General features: G+C 40.5%; 1 protein-coding gene across 2 annotated transcripts in view; it reads right to left on the bottom strand.

Annotated features, from left to right (window-relative positions):
- Positions 1–16,599, bottom strand: part of TXLNG (taxilin gamma) — a 24,555-nt gene extending 7,956 nt beyond the window's left edge. Inside the window, exons 1-6 of one of the 2 annotated variants that reach the window (XM_027689087.1) lie at positions 16,517–16,599; positions 7,514–7,826; positions 6,739–6,830; positions 3,278–3,448; positions 2,342–2,536; positions 776–895 (exon numbers count right to left, since the gene is read on the bottom strand). In XM_027689087.1, coding sequence (XP_027544888.1) covers positions 776–895; positions 2,342–2,536; positions 3,278–3,448; positions 6,739–6,830; positions 7,514–7,811 — 876 coding nt within the window. In that variant the 5' untranslated portion in view covers positions 7,812–7,826; positions 16,517–16,599. Of the gene's footprint in view, positions 1–775; positions 896–2,341; positions 2,537–3,277; positions 3,449–6,738; positions 6,831–7,513; positions 7,827–14,917; positions 14,968–16,516 lie in introns of those variants that run through there. The other variant, XM_027689086.1, reaches the window with a different exon arrangement.
- Between the last annotated feature and the right edge of the window lie 1,191 nt (positions 16,600–17,790).

Raw genomic sequence — 17,790 nt, 5'->3', positions numbered from 1 at the left:
TGCTACCAATTAGAAAAATGTCTCAATGTTTCTATTTCTGTAGCAAGTTTGAACCACTAAATTCATTAACAGTTCATTAACAAACTACGTAATTTATAACTGTTTTGTAACCTATTTTCCACTTTCATTTCTCTAGTCACTAATAGTACCTTTACAGACTAGTTCAAACCAATTTTGCTTCAACTTTTCACCATTTTGTAGGTTCATCTTTGAAGAGATTTTCATCAGCTTATGACTCAGAAATTATGTTAAAAAAAATAGAACAATCCAACACTGATCATTTTAAGACTGTACAGAAAAAGCAAGGCTTTTGCCTAGAAGTTACAGATACATTGTAAGAAAACTGCTTAGAAGACTGCAAGTAAATTGCTGATATCAACATACAAATAAAATATCATCCATAGTTTGAGGGGGTAGACAATGCAGAAGAGCACATGCTTTATTCTGCATTTTTTATTTCTTATGGCATAAAACCAGAGGTTACAACTCTTGACTGCAAGAAAGTACCTTTGGTGTTTCAGCCCGTTTCCCAGCCCAAGAAAAATCTAAATGACATTCAGCACATTTGCTGAGAAAATGCAAGCAGTAACATTACTTGCTTATTAGTATGGGCATTAATATTTTAAGCATCATACACAAAACTTAAATTTCAGTCTCATTGCTGAACTCTATCCTAACTTTCAAAAGACAGTCCCCTCAATTTGCTGTATTTGCTTTAAATCATGGAAAGTCTGGTTTGGTAGGTTTTATTTCTTTTAACATAGAATTCACTTACAAACTCCCGTTCTCGCTGATGTTTTTCCTCTGCTTCCTTAATAAGTTGAGTAGTTTGCTGAAGTTTGGCATCCACAAGTTGCTGCTGCAGTTCCTTATGTTTGAACACTTGATCAATATGCTAAAGGAGAAAAGAAAATCACAGTAGTCAAATACAGAATCTGCTAGTCAGTGACGGCAAGTGTAGTGTTTGGGGAGATGGACATTGTTCAGAAGTTTCATGCAAAAGAAAAAGCAGCAGAAGAGTGTTTTACATGCTTCTTTTTCCCTCTATCTCCATACATTATAATCACCCCTTTTTGCCCTTCACAGAAGCCACGTGCCTGTTTTTACGAAATTGGTACAATACTGTCAATCACTTCACACCAGACATATCAAAAATCCTGTAGCAAGCAGTCTACATCCTCACTTCTAAAGTTGGTTGATCTACCTCTAATCCTTACTGTACTTTGTTACTTCTAAAAGCTCTAGTCCTCATAATTAAAAAAGCTCAAAATAAGCAAAGTTTGCAACAAGTTTATTTAACTGATGAAATTCCACAAATCACTGAATTTTTGTGGTCTTACTTCCATCTCTTAAGTAGCACAAGGCAGCTTCCTACCTTTTCTCTTCCCCATATACTCTCATGGTAGACACAAATATTCCACCATCGCAAAAGGTGGGGAACTAGCCTACAGAGAGCTTTTGAACTGATCCAGATTTAAAACAAAACAAAAAACCAAAACCAAACCAACAAAACCAAAAATACAACCCCTCAGAAACAGTTAAGAAATAATACTCCAAAACTCCTGTGCCAACTAAGAACCAGCCAACTAATCTTAGCTGTAGGACTCCATGGAGCTCAGTTCTCTCTTGGACAAGGAGAATTGGCTGTTTTCCACCACTGTAGCTTAGGCAGCTAGCTCACAACCTGGTGCCAATTAAAGCCAGCTCGGTTAGACCTATAGTAGAGACACTTCAGCATGATACTAGGCCAAATATATTCTTAAAGCATGACAGCTTATTTTGATTCTATGCCATCAAGAGCAGCTATACGCATAAGGGAGCTTCCGAAGAAAACCGCAACCTTAATGAATCAAAAGAAATAAGACAGAGAATAACTCTTATATCCCCCCCATTATAATGTGAAGTCATAATTTTTAACAACTTCAACTATTAATACATATTTATGTTGGAAGCAACCTTTGGAAGCCATTTAGTCCACTCAAACTAGGGTCAGCTTCAAAGCCTGGTCAGGTTACGCACACCTTGCCCAGTTGAGTTCTGAATATCTCTAAAGACAGAGATTCCACAACCTCTGGACAACTTATTTCTATTTGCTCACTTTCACTGTGAAAGACTTTTTCCAACGCATCTTCAATTTAGATATTCAAAACCAGGCAGGAAAGGCAGACAGTGGGCCAAACAGCTATTAATTTTTTCTCAGTAGTGAAGTAAAAAGAATAATATAAAAAATTATATATACAAGGGCTGTAAAGTATGGGGGTTTTTGCTCCCCTTTCAATAATTATCTCATCCTTAAAGTCAAGGAACTAATAAAATCCCATTAGAAGTATAGTGTAAGCACCTCTTCTCGCAGTGCATACTGTTCAATGAGTTTCTTCAGTTTTTCCCCCAGTTCGATATTTTCCTGTCGGAGTTTGGCATTATGTATATCATGCTGTTCCAATTGAGCCTGAATTTCATTCAGCGTAATCTGGAAGTGTGCAGTTGCTTCTTTCCGTCTTTCTTCTTCTTCACGTGCTTGCTGCATGTTCTCTTCCTTTTATGAGAGAATATTAAAAGTGTTCAGGTCAAACTATGCACCTTTTTTGTATTTTTGAGTCAGAAACAATGGTGATAATTCACTCCTGTACTGTTTCAAGTTCTAGAGTGCTAGAACTAATACAAGCCACAATCATAATATGCTATGCTGACTATCCATGTAAAGTGTGTGGAACAAAGAAGTCAGAAATTCCAAAACTTTTAGATAATCTTGTCCTTACCATTACCAACATTACTGAGAGGCTGGTATTAAGATGCTACATAGATACCTTTGCAAGTGTCAGAGTTTCCCAGATGTAAAAAACAGCATTGATACTATAATGAAATTCCTACAGCAATCACAGATAAGAATCTCTTGGCTCTTTTCCGTTTCACTCCCATCCATTATATTCTGACAGAATTAAGCCTTTTTTGATACCCTGCCATTTCATGCTGCTATTATTTCACTTGTGCTATTTTTTCCAGCAGTCATCAGCACTACTCCCAGAAAAAATACGACAAGATCAAATACTGCAAGTAATATGAACTGGTTTAAGGGGGAAAAAACCCCAGTGAGTCAACTATTCCCACATTCTTTACCTTAAAATCAGCTACACTTAAACCACATGCCACTCATCTCCTACAGGTACAGGTAATGGGCAAAGTGGCAAGTAAAAAGGGGCACTCCTGATTTTAAGCAGTGACCAGTAAGTAATATTTCCACCACCAGCAGCACTGTAATTTATGTAAACAAACTAACCTTCAAAGTTTTGTTATGACGCTGAAGCTCCCGACAGAGAGATTCCAGTTTGCTACGTGCCAAAATGGCCTTACTATGCTCACTCTGCAAGTGGACTTTCTCCTTCACAACTTGTGCTTGCTTCTTCTGCAGTATCTTCATTTGCTTTTGAACATTCCGGCTCTCCTCCAACTAACATTAGAGAGTAAATTTGTTAAATAAACATAGGTGAAACTACCTTTATGCATCTAGATGAGCAGACTGAAGAAACTTTTAAACATTTTGGATGAAAACAAGGAAATTAAATTTTATTAAGAGCCAAGCTGATCTTAAAGAGAAATTACCATAATCCTGCAGAGAATTCTAAATGTATAAGGACAGACAAAAGATGAAAATATATTGATTCTAACTTAAAAAACATTTGCCTTTGGGGAACAAGCACCATGGACCTGTCATTGACTATGAGCTATCAGCCTGCATTCAGCTACAGGGGTAAGAGTAGCCCTGAGAAAGGAGGACGTGGCAAATACAATTAAAAGCCAACTGAAACTGGCTTTTCAACAAGTCACAACTTTTCCCACTCTTATCTGGAAGGTACACACAACCGTTTATTCAGCAGGTCTTGTTTTTACTATCAAAAAGAAAAAACACAGAACTGTGCAGAGCAGAGTTCCTTCTTATCAGCAGGAGCTCCTACCAAAAGAGGCAGTAATCGATACAAGTTTGTGAAATGCTACGGTATTTCAGAAAGGAACAGACAAAACTAGCTGCCCTGACAAATCAAGTCAAATACTATTAAAGCTACAAAGCCCAGACTTTGATGACTTGAGAGATCTGCAGTCTCAACCATCTGAAGCAAAATTTTTGTTCTATTTCCTTTAGGCTGTTTAGATGGTAGATAACATAGTTAAACTCTGTATACATATTTCAAAATCTATTCTATGAATATCCAGTGAACAGAAGTTTCTTGCATTAATGTCTCACTGACAGGAAGTTCCATTATGCATAATTTTTGGGCTCCCTGAGAAACCATATTCAGAGTCTGTTCTATTGCAGAAGGCAACAATGTTGTCTTACACTGCTCCTCATTAGATAGTGCCTCAGCCTCAGGACACCACAGGAAAAGAGGGCTGGCAAGGAGGAGCATCACTATGATAGAAGAATAATAAAATGCTGGCTTTCTGAAAGAGCTCAAAATAATGCTGAAGCACAGAAGAACGAATAAATGACCTCCCTGACAACAGTAAATTAAATGCATATTTAATCTAGTTTAGGGAAGAAGAATGTTAAAGAAATATTTTCACATCTAAACATGAAAAGCCCTTTTCTTGGGTGGCCAGAAAACACCACTCCAAGTGGCTCTGTTGTTTGCATACCTATGAAACTCAAGGCCTGTAAAAGCGTGCCAGTGTGAGACACATCACCACGGATGCAAACCTTCCTGCATCACAGACTGATCTCCTGATAGATTCCAAATTAGGAAAAAAAAATTGTGGAAGATCTTTTGCCAGGAGAGAGGCATTCCTACCTTTATTGTACAGTCCTTTTCATGAGACACCACTGAAAAACCTGACAGTGAGCTTTAAAGATGATGAATCTTTAAAAAAAGAAAAAAAGCATTGTAGGTGCACTGTCATACACAGTTCAAACCTCTGCTGGCATTAAAGCTGACACCTATGCCAGTGGTTTACCACCACAATCATGAAGAAAAAAAATGCATCTTAAAAGGAACAGAGTCAGATCCAACTTAAACTTTCTAAGGGAAACAGGTGTACCTCTAAGACTCACTTGGCCAAAACAAAGCTACTCTTACACCCAGACAAGCTCCCACCCAGACTCCCAGCCACTCTGAGCATCTTGAGGAAAGTAAGCAGTTTTGTACGGTGGCGACTATCTATGGACTCTGAATGCTTACTGCACCTATCGACTGGGGATCATCTTCTGGGAGGACAAAAAACTTAACACGATCACATCTCTTCTGATTGCCAAGCTGCTTGAAGGAAATTACAATTCATTTGGTCTACCTGTTCCCCAATTGTTTTGAGATCTTTCCTTCAGCAGTAAAACTCAAAAGTGAAGATAGTGCAGACGGTTTTCTTTCTGCAAAATTCAAGGTTTCATGCAGGCCTAGCTCCTCATGCAGGCCATCATCATCACAAGTGTGAGCTGAAATGGGAGCTGTTTGCTCAAATACAAAAGGCATCACATGCACAAGCAATTGCCCACAAGAACTAACTCATTTATTGCACTTTTCTCTCACAATATCAAAGCTCATTTTAAAGTGGGCTCCCCCATCCTTGAGTTGCACTATAGAACAATTATTGTTTTTCATTTTAATGAAAGTGAGTTAGAGAAGCTGCTGGTTTTGAAGGAAATGAATACATATGAACAAGAACATGTGAGAAAGAGCAAGGAAAACAAAGCCAATATGTAACAGACCTCCAAGGAGGACTTGGGATTTCCTTAACAGAACTAATGTAAGTCAGTCCTTAAGCAATTAACATTGCCTCTGTGAGTAAAAAGACTACTCACTAGATCATCTTCAAAGTTTTGGAGACATTATTAATCTCAAAGGAAAAAATTTATTTCAGGAAAATTATGTCATGTTGTGCAGCCATTATGTCATTTTCAGAAACATTTGCATATGATACACTTGACATCTACAGAAAGATAATCTTACGCTTTTGTCAAGTTTTTCAATTATGTCTTTAGTTCATATTCATTTTATAACTACAAATACGGTGGGAAAACATATACATGCTGTATTTCCAGTCTTTCCATTCCTGTCTGTCCCTGTCTCAAGACAAACAAGTCAAGTGCTGTTGTCTCCAGGAACATTCTGGAAAGTGAAACTTACGAGGCTTTCCCCCTATCCCTCTGATTTTGTGATCAATTAATTTAGAGAATAAATTATCATTTTGCCTACTTGAGGTAGAAATGCACTTCATGAACTGCTTCTTTTTGGTTTCTTACTGAAGAAATGTATATTTTTCTATCCATTCCTTTGCATGATCAGGAAGCACAAAGCAAAATCTTTCCAACGTCCCCTATTCCCCAAAGATCACTGAGTTTAACATAACTGAATATTTTTCCCCCCAAATCTCTGTAAGACAGTATATTCTCTTTGTCTTAAATAAAACATTATCCTATAAAACGTTAGCACAAAAGCATTATCAACAGACAAAACTAGGAAAATTATTACTCCCTAAAGAACTCTTAGCTTTTCTGTTAATCCTAATAGTATGCTCCAACACCAAGATATCAAAACCTATTTTTAATTTGGGTCTAGGCAGTCACATAGAAGTGAAATGACTACAGGAAAGTTTGGTTAAAGCAATATTCATAGTCAGCCTGAGAGTCCTATTTTTTTTCCCAACATTAAAAATATTCAAAATCATTAACTGTCCTGTATTATTTGTGCTTGCATTCCACAGTTAATATTAACACATGAATAACTCCTGCTATCTTTACAAATTACTTACCAAATCAGCATACTTCTTGCACAAAGCTGCCAGCTTTTCCTCTGGAGTAGAAAGTGTATTCAAGGCTTGCATTAATAATAACACTTCTTTTCCTATGAAATGGATGAAAGACAATGATACTGAGGAAAAAAAACATACCAGAAAAGCAGCCTGTCTTTAGAAGTAAAATATAAATCCATGAGAAATTAGTGAGTTAAGTTGCTCTCTGGTTTGATAGCTGCATAATCCTAACTGATAACAAATGGGAAATCATCAGAGCAAGAATAAAATTGTCTTGGCTTATGTGCCATTCAACATCTTAGATAGCAAAAAATTACTTGACTCTTAAAACCACAAAAATATTTCAGTTTTACAACAGCACAGATAAAAAGGCAAAATTGAAAAAATTAAATCTAAAAGGTTAAGTTTTGCTATTAAAGGATAATCACACAAATTTTTTTAATAAGCTTGCGGAATTTAATTATCAGCTGTGCTTTGGCAGCATTGAACACCGCAATCCCAGATTCAAACCAGAAAATTAAAAAAGTTGATTAGCAATTACCACGTTGTTATTATTATTAAAGTCCCTATAAAAATAGCATTGACAGCTGAAGGAGTCTTACATATGCATTAAGAACTATCTTCTCCTAAGCAGAAGTGCAGAGTTTCTCAAAGTATCATGTTGAAGGTGACAAGTTTTTGGCTACAGAGTAAATTTGAGATAAAGCAAATGCATTTAGCTATTTGACAAAAATAATAAAGCCATTTAAAAATCAAAATGCCAAAGAGAACATACCCAAAGTTTTCTCTTTGTGTTTTTCACTCTCTGGATCTTGTTGGCCATCAGGTGGATCAGTACGGGCTTCTTCTCTCCCAGGAGTCTCCTCACGAGACTCTTGGGAGCAGCACGTGGATCCCAGGTGCTTTCTGTTCTTTGTGATATACTCAGCCTCTTCCAATGTGCCTGTGTTTTCCAGGCCATAACAGTTGGACTGCGTGTGCTGCAGTGCTGTATCAGACAATTCACTGCATTTGCTCTTCACCAGCTGATCCTGGTTATTCATTCCCATCTCCTGAGATCCAACTTCTTCCATGGTAGCACCAACCACCTTTAGAACATAAAGGAGGAAGTGGAAGTAAATAGTCAAGCAAATGTGTTTAAAATGAAAACTTCCAGCCTTCTTTTGCATGGACAAATTAGAGTAAAATTTAAAAAAACCAAAACCACTTGCTAGGAAGTCTAAAGAAATATGCATTAATACATTGCTTCAATGACAGAGAGCAAGAGCCTAAACGACTTCAATCACAATGCCAAATATGGCTGGCAGCTCTTAACTGGAGAATATTGGTTGTTATAACACAAATAATAAGCAGGACCAGAAGCACATCTGTTTTTGAAATGGTAAAATTCTCATCTGTGAAATCATCCAAAAAAGTGAGTATTAACTGGTGTCAGATTTGGAGTCCTATTACCTATGATTTTTAAGAATTCATTAATTCTGCTCAATTAAACACCACTTTCTCTAAAGACTTCCTAAAATGCAAAATCATTTAACCAAAAAGTTAAACGTCACCAGTTGTTTTAATGTTGCAGTGATATGTTCATATTTTAGAGCAGAATACCTGATGTTCTTGATACACTCTATAGCTTATCAAGCAGCTACAGACCCTCTCTCAATCACCTGAACAGCATTCTCAATTTCTAAAGACATTTAAGGCTGATGAAAACTTCAAGGGTGTTTGGTTGGGTGTGTTTTTGTTTTGTTCATTTGGTTGCACTGCAGAGGCTTGGAACTATATGGAGGTGGCTGGGTATTCTTTTCCTGTCCATTTGCAACCCCACTATACAACGTGCATTGATAGCTAAAAGCATGATAATCAGAGCTGAACTCACTTTACTGCCAAAATAAAGGGATCCTTCTTGTTTTTTTCAGTGAACCTAAAGTGAATTTCCTTAAAATCACAAGGAATTATAAAACCAGGGCTTGTTTATATGCAGTTATGCTGTTTAAGCACAAATTAATTTCAGATTATCTCACATTTTCACATTAAAAAACGTGCTAATTCTTAAAGCCAGGAGTTTACACTGGGTTTTATATTCTGCACAGGACTGTTTTCCTCTTCAAAAGGAATTTGCCAACATCAAAGGAAAGCAGCCAACACTAATAACATATTGTGAGATATATTTTGACTCCCAATTTGTTCAGCATTCTTGAAAGAGTTATTTAAAAATCATTAAACAAATATATATCCTTTTTGCAATGTTCATGCCTAACAGCTTTGTTGTTCTCTATTCTTAAAGCAAGTTCCTTGCTTTAGACCTTATCTTAAGGTAGATCCATCCTTGAGAAGATGGAATTCACACAGTACCTTTCACACAGGAGAATAAGCTTTTTAACTGCAAATAATCTGTATAGACGTTAAGGAGCAACTTCTGACTTACCAAGGAAGATTCACATTGCACAGCTCTTTACAAGTGTGGAAATCATGCACATGCTTTATGGACAAATATAAAGGCACTGCAGTTTTACTGTCCAGTCGTGTCAGACAACACACTTGATAGATGCATACAAAGGTCATGCAGTAATTGAACTGGTGTGACAAATAACCAATTCCAATGTTTTACATCTCTAAAAAGTCAACTGTAAAATGGGCATTTTTTTTCCTTGTCTTATACTGTGTGTCTTCCATGGGCATGCAAAAGGCTTACCCCTGCAAGTTTGGGGTCTGCTAAATAAACAAGATGCTTCACAAAAACAGACAAGAAATGTGAAAACAGCACAGCTTACTTAATCTTTCTGTACAAGCCAATGGTTGAAACCACGGCACAGATGTTCTCTAAAAACCATAATTCACACAGAAGCCGAATATAGTGTGCCACATTAAATTGACAAGACAGGAAAGACCTGACTATTCTGAACACAACATGATACCAGAGCACCTGCACTCCCAACATAACAGCTGAAACTTGCAGTTTATCCATCGCACAGAACATGAACTGATGTGCCTAAGAAGTCTGGCAAAACACAGGGAAAGTCTGCTCTAGACTCAAAAGTTTCTGGTTTGGCACAGCATTTCCACACTTTTTGATATCCATAAACAGACTTAAGAGTTTCTTTTCGAAAGCAGAGCACAAAAGTGCCAGCAGCTCTAACAGGAGCTGACAAGGCCTGACTGGCTGTGGTTACACACTGAACAGCAGCAGTGCCCAAGCACCTCTTGCTATCATTTCATTCCCCTTTTTCATACCCACCTCCTCTGTGCTAGCAACAACATTCATGCAACTTGTTCTAACACAATTTACAGCCAGATCAGTTCCTCACCCCAGTTCACTGCACAGCAATAGGCAATCCTGCCAACCAGAAGTGCGAGAAGGATGATTGGAAAGAAGCCAAAGCATGAGAGCCACTAAAAAAATAAAAGTCAATCTAATCACAGTCAAAGCACAAGGAACTAAACATCAAATACCTTATCCTCACCACAAGTACATAGTAAATACTTGCTACTGAACTACTGGAACACCGTCGAGAAGACGATGTTCATGAGAAGCATTGCTTCAAATTTAGACAATCGAAAAATTTTCACTGCTTTTCATCTGAGAAAATTCTGTCGTTTCTGGGGAAAAAAAGAACAAATACTGGCAGGGGCATACATGTGACCAGCAAGTCATGATATGCCCATCTCTCTTCTAGCAAACCATCATAATAACCTAAACATCAATTCAGAGTTGGCAATTCACATGCATATTCTACAGCATCTGGAAGTTTGACGAAGTGAACACCACCACCTCATTAATTCAGCAGAGCTTTTTGTTGAAGTCAAATTAGGTGTCAGTTCAATTTTTTACTGACAATAATTATTTCTAAACTCTTGAATATTCTCTATCTTTTGTCAAAAAACCCACTAGGATTTTTAGAATTTCAGACCCATTCTCTGAAGTCTTAACAGAGAAGTTAGAAATAACTTATCAGAACACTAAATTGAAGAAAAATGTTTGTGTACAAGTGTCCTTCAAGTCTCCAATATATTTGAAAATTATAAAGATGGTGAAAATACACAGAACTGGTCAACTTTCTTTCAGTTTTCCAGTGAACATGGAACTAATCCAAGCTTACTGACCAGCAAGTATGCTCCCTGCAAAACCAAAGCTCAGTGTAGCAGCAGACAGGCTTTGTAAAAACATGCAGTTTTCTTATCTTAAATACAATTACAAGTTACTGACCACAGGCTAGAATACTGTATTTAAAGAAGTGGTTCTACCAGCAGCTAGAGCAATCTGATAACATTAAAAAAAAAAAAAAGCAAAACCAAACCACAGCCCCCCACTCACAAAACCCCTCTTTAGTTAAACTCCTATCTATCGAGTTGTAGTCCATAAGTTCTAGCAAATCTGACAGTAGTGGCATGACATATTAAAATTCTAATTTATTTAACCTATATTAGAAAGGGCTTGTTTTTCTTTTATAAAACAGAAGTTCTGCTATTGCCTGACAGGGGCCACAAACACTAATAGCTAGATGATTTCCTTATTATGACTAATAAAGGATTTTCTACATTAGCTGTCACTTTAGATATTAAAAACACTAACCAAAAGTCTAAAAAGCCTTCATATACTCAATGCTATTATTAAAACACTAAAACTACAGGTAGGGTCAGATTTGGTCTGTATCAAGCTTCAAGTTGCAGCAATAATAAACATCACACCAAGAACATTTAAGTACTAAGCCATGGTATCATATGGTATCACATCATATCACTGAAATTGCTCCCTCCTTACTGAGGCAATGTTTTGAAAACCCCAACTCTTACCTCTTATCTTTTCAAATGTGTGCTCATCAGTGAACTTCTCAGTTTAACATTCCAGCTAGAACAGAGCACTTCCCACAGCACATTGTATAATAGCGCTGATTCAGTACTGACTGAATAAAAACAAAACTACCCCAGCAAAGTCCTTCTACTGAAATCACTGCTACCTTTTCTAGCTGCTACCATGCTCTCTCAGCTTCCAGCCAGCTTGAGCCTCAGGTAGCTCATAATTCTGACAGAACAGAATCAGATTATTATATGCCTAGAAAGATTTTCAGAGAAGCAAAATGAGTATGTTGCACAGGAAAAGTGCAACTTCATAATATCATAAAATTATTTATCAAAATTTTACCATTAAAAAATAAGATATTTCCTACCTACCTAGCTGTGAAACCAGCTATTGCAAGATGCTGACATTTCTGAAAAGCATATCATCTTCAAGCTATTTAAGATAGAGTTATAGGACAACCAACTTCAGGATGACTGTTAAAAAATTACTGGTAACAATGCTCCTGCTCACCCTGGAGTTTTCGTTCAGTCTTCTGCTCTGTTATCGCAACTTATACCTTGATCACAAAAAGGTGGACATCAGGAAAACTCTACTTACTTCATACCTAAAAGATCAGAGTACAAGACAGATATCCTATTTATGAAACTGGCTATGATCACAAGAGCCTAAGCCAGCTTTCATTCAAACAGTACGGCTTCAGCAACATGCGCTGCACATAAGGATAGAACAGACACCTGGGTAGAACTTGTCCTACCACCATGCCAAAATGTATCAAACCAACATTTTTTTTGTTCTACTACCTACACAAGTCTGTAACACAATGCTACCTAAAATATACTGTGCTTATTGTCAGTTCTATGTGTACCTGTATTCCATACTCCTGCATATGTATACATACTCAATCTTTCCCTAAACCACCTGAAAACACTTCTCTGTACCTTTTATTAAAAGAAACCATAATTAGTAGCTACACCAACATCTTTTTTCTCCTGTATGTTATCCAATTATCCTAAAAAAATATAAGCACTAGCATTAATCTATCAAAACATCTCCTACATACCCATAGTAGCAGTTGGCCTGTGCTGTGAAAAGATTCTTACAATCTTAGCCATTGTAATTGCTAATACTTTCAAGAAATATCCTGAAAGCTTTGGAAGAAACAAGTCTACATAAACCAGATTTTGACAACTGTAAGACACTCTAATTACACAAATAAATACATAATCATTTGCTCAGCATCAGGCTCTAAAAAAAAGACAATTTGGACAACACTGTTCAGCTGACTACATTTTCAAACTTAGTGCACATGCAACTGGACATAAAAGCTTTACATCCCTTATCCTGACCAATTACATTAAAAAAAATATTATGGTAAAAAAGTATGTTGCATCTATCATAAATGTTTATGATTCACACCAAATTTTAGGCTGCGGGCATTCCAACAATTTACTTTTCCCTCCTAACAGAGAAAAGCCTACTTTAAAACATGTATGTAATATACTTTTCTTCAGTGCAGACATTCAAGAAGACTTTATTTAACATAACTGCATCAACTGTGTTGAAAAAACAGTCATTCTTGGTAGCAATTTTATTTATAACTTCTGCAGGAAAACTGCCATTTTAGGATGCCACAGAATTTAAGTTTGAATTTTACAGCAGGTACACCTTCATCCACTGGTTCAGACACAATTATTCAGAAGCATGTGACCACAAGCTTATTAAGTTGTTTCTCCCTGCAATACTTCTCTATACTGTGCTCACTGACCTGAATGATCATGCAGTCTAATTATACCTTTCTGAAAACCTAATGGCCTCTGAGGTGGCTTCCCCACTGAACAAAGATCTTAGTTGTGAGATCTGAAAGTCGTCTCAAGCAAACATTTTACCCTGTTCTGTCATTACATTAAAAACTATGTTCTATGCACTCATTTATCTACTTTCAAAACACTGGATGAGGCACCTGCAGTATTGCTCATCTCTAGTTTCAAAGCACTGCAAAGTTAGAAGTCCCAACACAGCAGAAGGACAATTAAGAAATACCTGCTTTCAAAATTTGTATTTTACCTTTATAAAAGTCAATACAGACTCAATGCTAACAGAATTCCACTATTAATACTGTACAATTCAAGATATGGTCTTTGATATTGGTTCACACACCTACATTCTCACAAGATCCCTCCTTATGGCCCTTACTTTTTCCTGTTACCTTTACCACACTTCTTTTTCTTGCTCTTTCAGTGGCCTCATGACACAGATGGCATGCCTACTTTTAAGAAAAGCTTTTTTATTTACCTCAAACACAACCACAAAAGGGGGGGGGGGAAGATGATCTCTTCCCTCATTTAGCTTAAAACATTACAACAGTGTGGTGCATCTCTCACCCCCTCACCCTGGCCCCAGGCCACAGCATGATCTCAGAAATGCTCATTAGGCCTCGTCCTTGAGGAACTGCACCTGGGCTGAGTTCCTCTGGAGTTTATCAGAAACACTGTCTGCTCCCAAGAACTAGGGATGTCTAACAAGCTTCTGGTTTTTAACAAACAGCCTTGGAAACTTAGTTTTCTTACCTGAATAACAACTCAAGTGGAACAATATTTTTGTTACTGAACTTTCAAAGAAAGTTACCAACCCAAAACTGTGGCTAGGATGAAAAATTGTTATGACTAAAGCCCAGTCTCTCGAGACCTTATAAACAGCGGTCCTAGGTGAGATCCCTTGAGCTTTCCTGGACCACAGTGGGCTGTGGCCAGCATCTCCCTCTGAGGGGGCACCTCTCAGAGTCAGCAAAACCCCTTGGAGGACCGCTGCCAAATGCTGTTGGAGCCTGGGCCGATACCACTCGTCGAGGATCAACCCTCTGCCCCCTTAGAAGACGGAAAGGCATTTGATGTGAGTACTTCCCTGGATTTGAGGGGAATTTTTCACAGGTATATACTCTTCAGGTCTGTGCACGTGGAAGTATGAATATGCTATAGCATCTGTACTGAGAACATGTGAATCTCTGAGATTCTGAAGTACTTTAGATTAGTAAGTAAGTGAGGCCCGCAAGTGAGTTACTGTTGTGCTATAGTAAATGCTACAGAATCTTTTGCTAAATTGTTTAACTTAAACTGTTGATTAAGCTATTAAAACCTCTGGCCTAAACTGTTGGTCAAGTCCGGGGCTAAGTTGGGCAGGAGGGTCCACTCTGAGCCTTGTGGCTCAACAGGAGGGTCTCCCTTACTCCTTTTTATCCTTACTCTTTCCAATCCTTCCCATTTCTCCCCCCTTCCCAAGCCTTTCAAATAGACAATTTTTGGTTCATTTTAGTTTAGATTGATTGATTTTAGTGCAATTTTAATCTGTGTGCTTTAACCATGTAGTAAGTGGTAGAGGGAACCTTACCAACGAACTCTGTCGTCCTTTCACTTTTATATGAAACCTGCTTTTGCCAGTGATTCTTCGAGTGACCTAAAAAATTTGTGACAAACACTTCCTGTAATTCTAGCAAAAAATTCACTGCAGGAACCCAAAACTTACTTGGAAACTTTTAGTGCATTTACACGGAGGGCAAAGAGCTGTGAATTTCACCAACGCTTTTTTAATGTAAGCATCTAAGACAGGTGCTAATTAAGAAAACATTTAATATAGCATGAATCACTTCCGCCAATGAGGTTTCACTTCCTCCTTACTATAAACACAGTATTTTTCTAGTCATCCACAGTATGATTCTGGAAAAAGCAGGGTAGACAAGTTCTGAATTCCCAATGCAAACAGGTCACAAGGAACCTAAAAATAAAGAAGCTCCTGTGTATCAAGGCAGGGGGAGGGAAACCTGCAAGAGAGTGCTGAACAATTTTTAATTCAGAGAAAAAAGTTCAAAGTAAAATTTGCTTTACGTTGCCTGCCACATTTCACCGCATTTAAAAATGAAATTCCGTTTGACTGCAAGTATTTGAAACAATATGGAATGCAGGTTTGTTTGGGGTTTTGTTTTCTCTTTTAAACATCATCCTCATCTGATCTCATAACAGATATTAAAGTTACTTACAAGTCACTTCTTAGTAAAGATCTTCAGAAAACATAGCAAAAGACGGTGCTTTCATTGAGGGAAAACTAGCTCCGAAGTCTCCTAGACCTCTCTCTAGCAGCCAAAATAAACAACCACCAGCACACCACGAAGTTACTATTTCTGGGATGCTGTTATCCTTTGCACCACAGAAAAAAGTTACCGCAAAAAGCCAATTAAATTTGTGTAAGGACACAGGATGAGATACTTAAGCAGCATATGAGATTATCAAGGCAGTTCTGTCACGGAAAACATCCAGTGGGTGATATTACGTACAGCCACTGAATTGCAGCATATTTTAAGTTTTTGCCGCTCCGCGACCAAGTAGCTGTATTTCATGCTTTTCCTACGCGGACGCGCAACTAGAAATTACAGTAAAATCACTGGGGACACCGCTACTTTCAGTGTGGTTTCGACGGAGGACGGAAAAAGAGGGGAAAAAAGGCCTTTTTTTACCTATTCCGGGCGGTAAAAAAACGCTCCCGCCGCTCCCGCGGGCAGGGCCACCCTCCGCTCCCACTGGGTGGGGGCACGGGGGGGGGTCTCCGGCGGGACCCCCAGGGAAGCGGCGAGAGCTCCCCCCGGGCCGCGCAGCCCCCGCGCCCGCCACGTGCTGCCGCCCCCAGCGGCCCGCGCTCCGCAGGGACCGCCCCGCGCCCCCCGGGCGGCACGGAGGGGCCGCCCCCGGCCCCGCGGGGTAAGCGCAGCTCCCCTGGGGGCCACCGCCAGCACCTCCCCGACACACGCCCGACCTCGGGGACAGCCCAGGACTGAGGCTGCCGGGAGCAGCGGAGGCACTGCCCGCCTCTGCCCCGTGCGCCCGGGCCGGGCGGCCGCGTGGGGACGGGGCAGGCGGGGAGCGCGGCGCCGCGAGCTGGCGTGGAAGGGGAGACGGAGCGCCCTCCCGCCGGGCCCCGACCGCGCCGCCGCCTCACCTCGGGGCTGCCGCTCGGGGCCGCCGCCGCCGCCTCGTCCCCGCCGCCGCCGCTCGGGCTCCGGGTCCGCCGGGTCAGTCCCGCCGCGCCGCCGCCCCCGCGCGTCGCCATGATGTGACGGCAGCATCCAAACAAGTGCCGAGCGCGGGGCACCGGAACTGCTCCCCGCGGAACCGCCCCCCTCCCGGTTCCGACCAATCGCCGCGCAGCTCTGCGCACCACGTGGGAGTCCGCGCCCCACCCCACCGCGGAGTGTGCCGGGAGTTGTAGTCCCCCTGCGGAGGGCCGGGGGCGCGGCATGGCCGCAGGGGAGCGGCGTCAGTGGGGGCTGGTCCCCGCTCTGTGTCCCGCCTCCCCTGTCGCTATTCCTGCCTTGGGCACGGCTTTGAAGTCGGGGCCAGCCCAGTGGCGTGGCCGTGACGGGGCAGGGCGCGGGGCGGTGCCCGCGGGACGGCCTGTGGTGGCGGCGGGGTCAGCAGAGTCACAGAGTGGCGCACCTTGGAAGGCACCGCAGCGGGTCCTCTGGTCCAACCTGCTCGGGCAGGGTCGTCCCAGAGCACACGGTACGGGACCGCGGCCAGACGGTCCTTGGGTATCTCCAAGGAGGCTTCTGGAGATCCTCAGTGATACTCAGCAGAGTTGCTGCTCCTGCAGGAGAAGCAGGGCGTGTGTGCGGGGGGAGCGAGGTGCGCAAGGAAGTTTTGCCAGGAATCGCTTTGCAGGGGTAGCCGAGGCCAGGGCTGCATGGAACGCATCTCCTGGAGATGCCCGTGGGTGTGATCCATCGCCCCTGGAGCCCGCCCCGCCACGGGGCTCCTCTCTGGGCTTAAGGATCGCGCCTGTGGAAGCAAGGATCAACACGCGGAGGGGAGGATGGAGCTGCCAAGGGTCGCCTGCACTCCTGCGAACCGCCGGCCGTGCCATGTGCACACGTGGGCCTCGGTTGTCAGGGACCGCTGCGGAGTAACTTAAAAGTGGTGCAAGCAAGCATCCTAGAAATACATATGTTCCTGCCTTTCAGGGAAATAATCTCACTTCCCATGTCATATATGGCGGGAATTTCAGAGTTGTTGAAAGAAAATATCACACTAAACCTCCCTAAGCACTTGTTACTTTGGAAAATAGGTCAAGTGTCAATGTTGAATAAAGTAGCTTTGGTGAGGCAGTACCTGCTTAAATGATTTTGTCCTTACATCCTAAATATATACTTACCAGAACAATTCAACTGTTAATTTCAAGATGAAAAATAATTTTACATTTTTGGGTGTCACCCT

The sequence above is a fragment of the Neopelma chrysocephalum genome, unplaced genomic scaffold (assembly GCF_003984885.1).
Source record: "Neopelma chrysocephalum unplaced genomic scaffold, ASM398488v2 Primary Assembly neopelma1_76, whole genome shotgun sequence".
Taxonomy (NCBI): Eukaryota; Metazoa; Chordata; class Aves; order Passeriformes; family Pipridae; genus Neopelma; species Neopelma chrysocephalum.
Note: the sequence above shows the minus strand (reverse complement) of the source record. Positions and strands in the feature narration are given on the sequence as shown.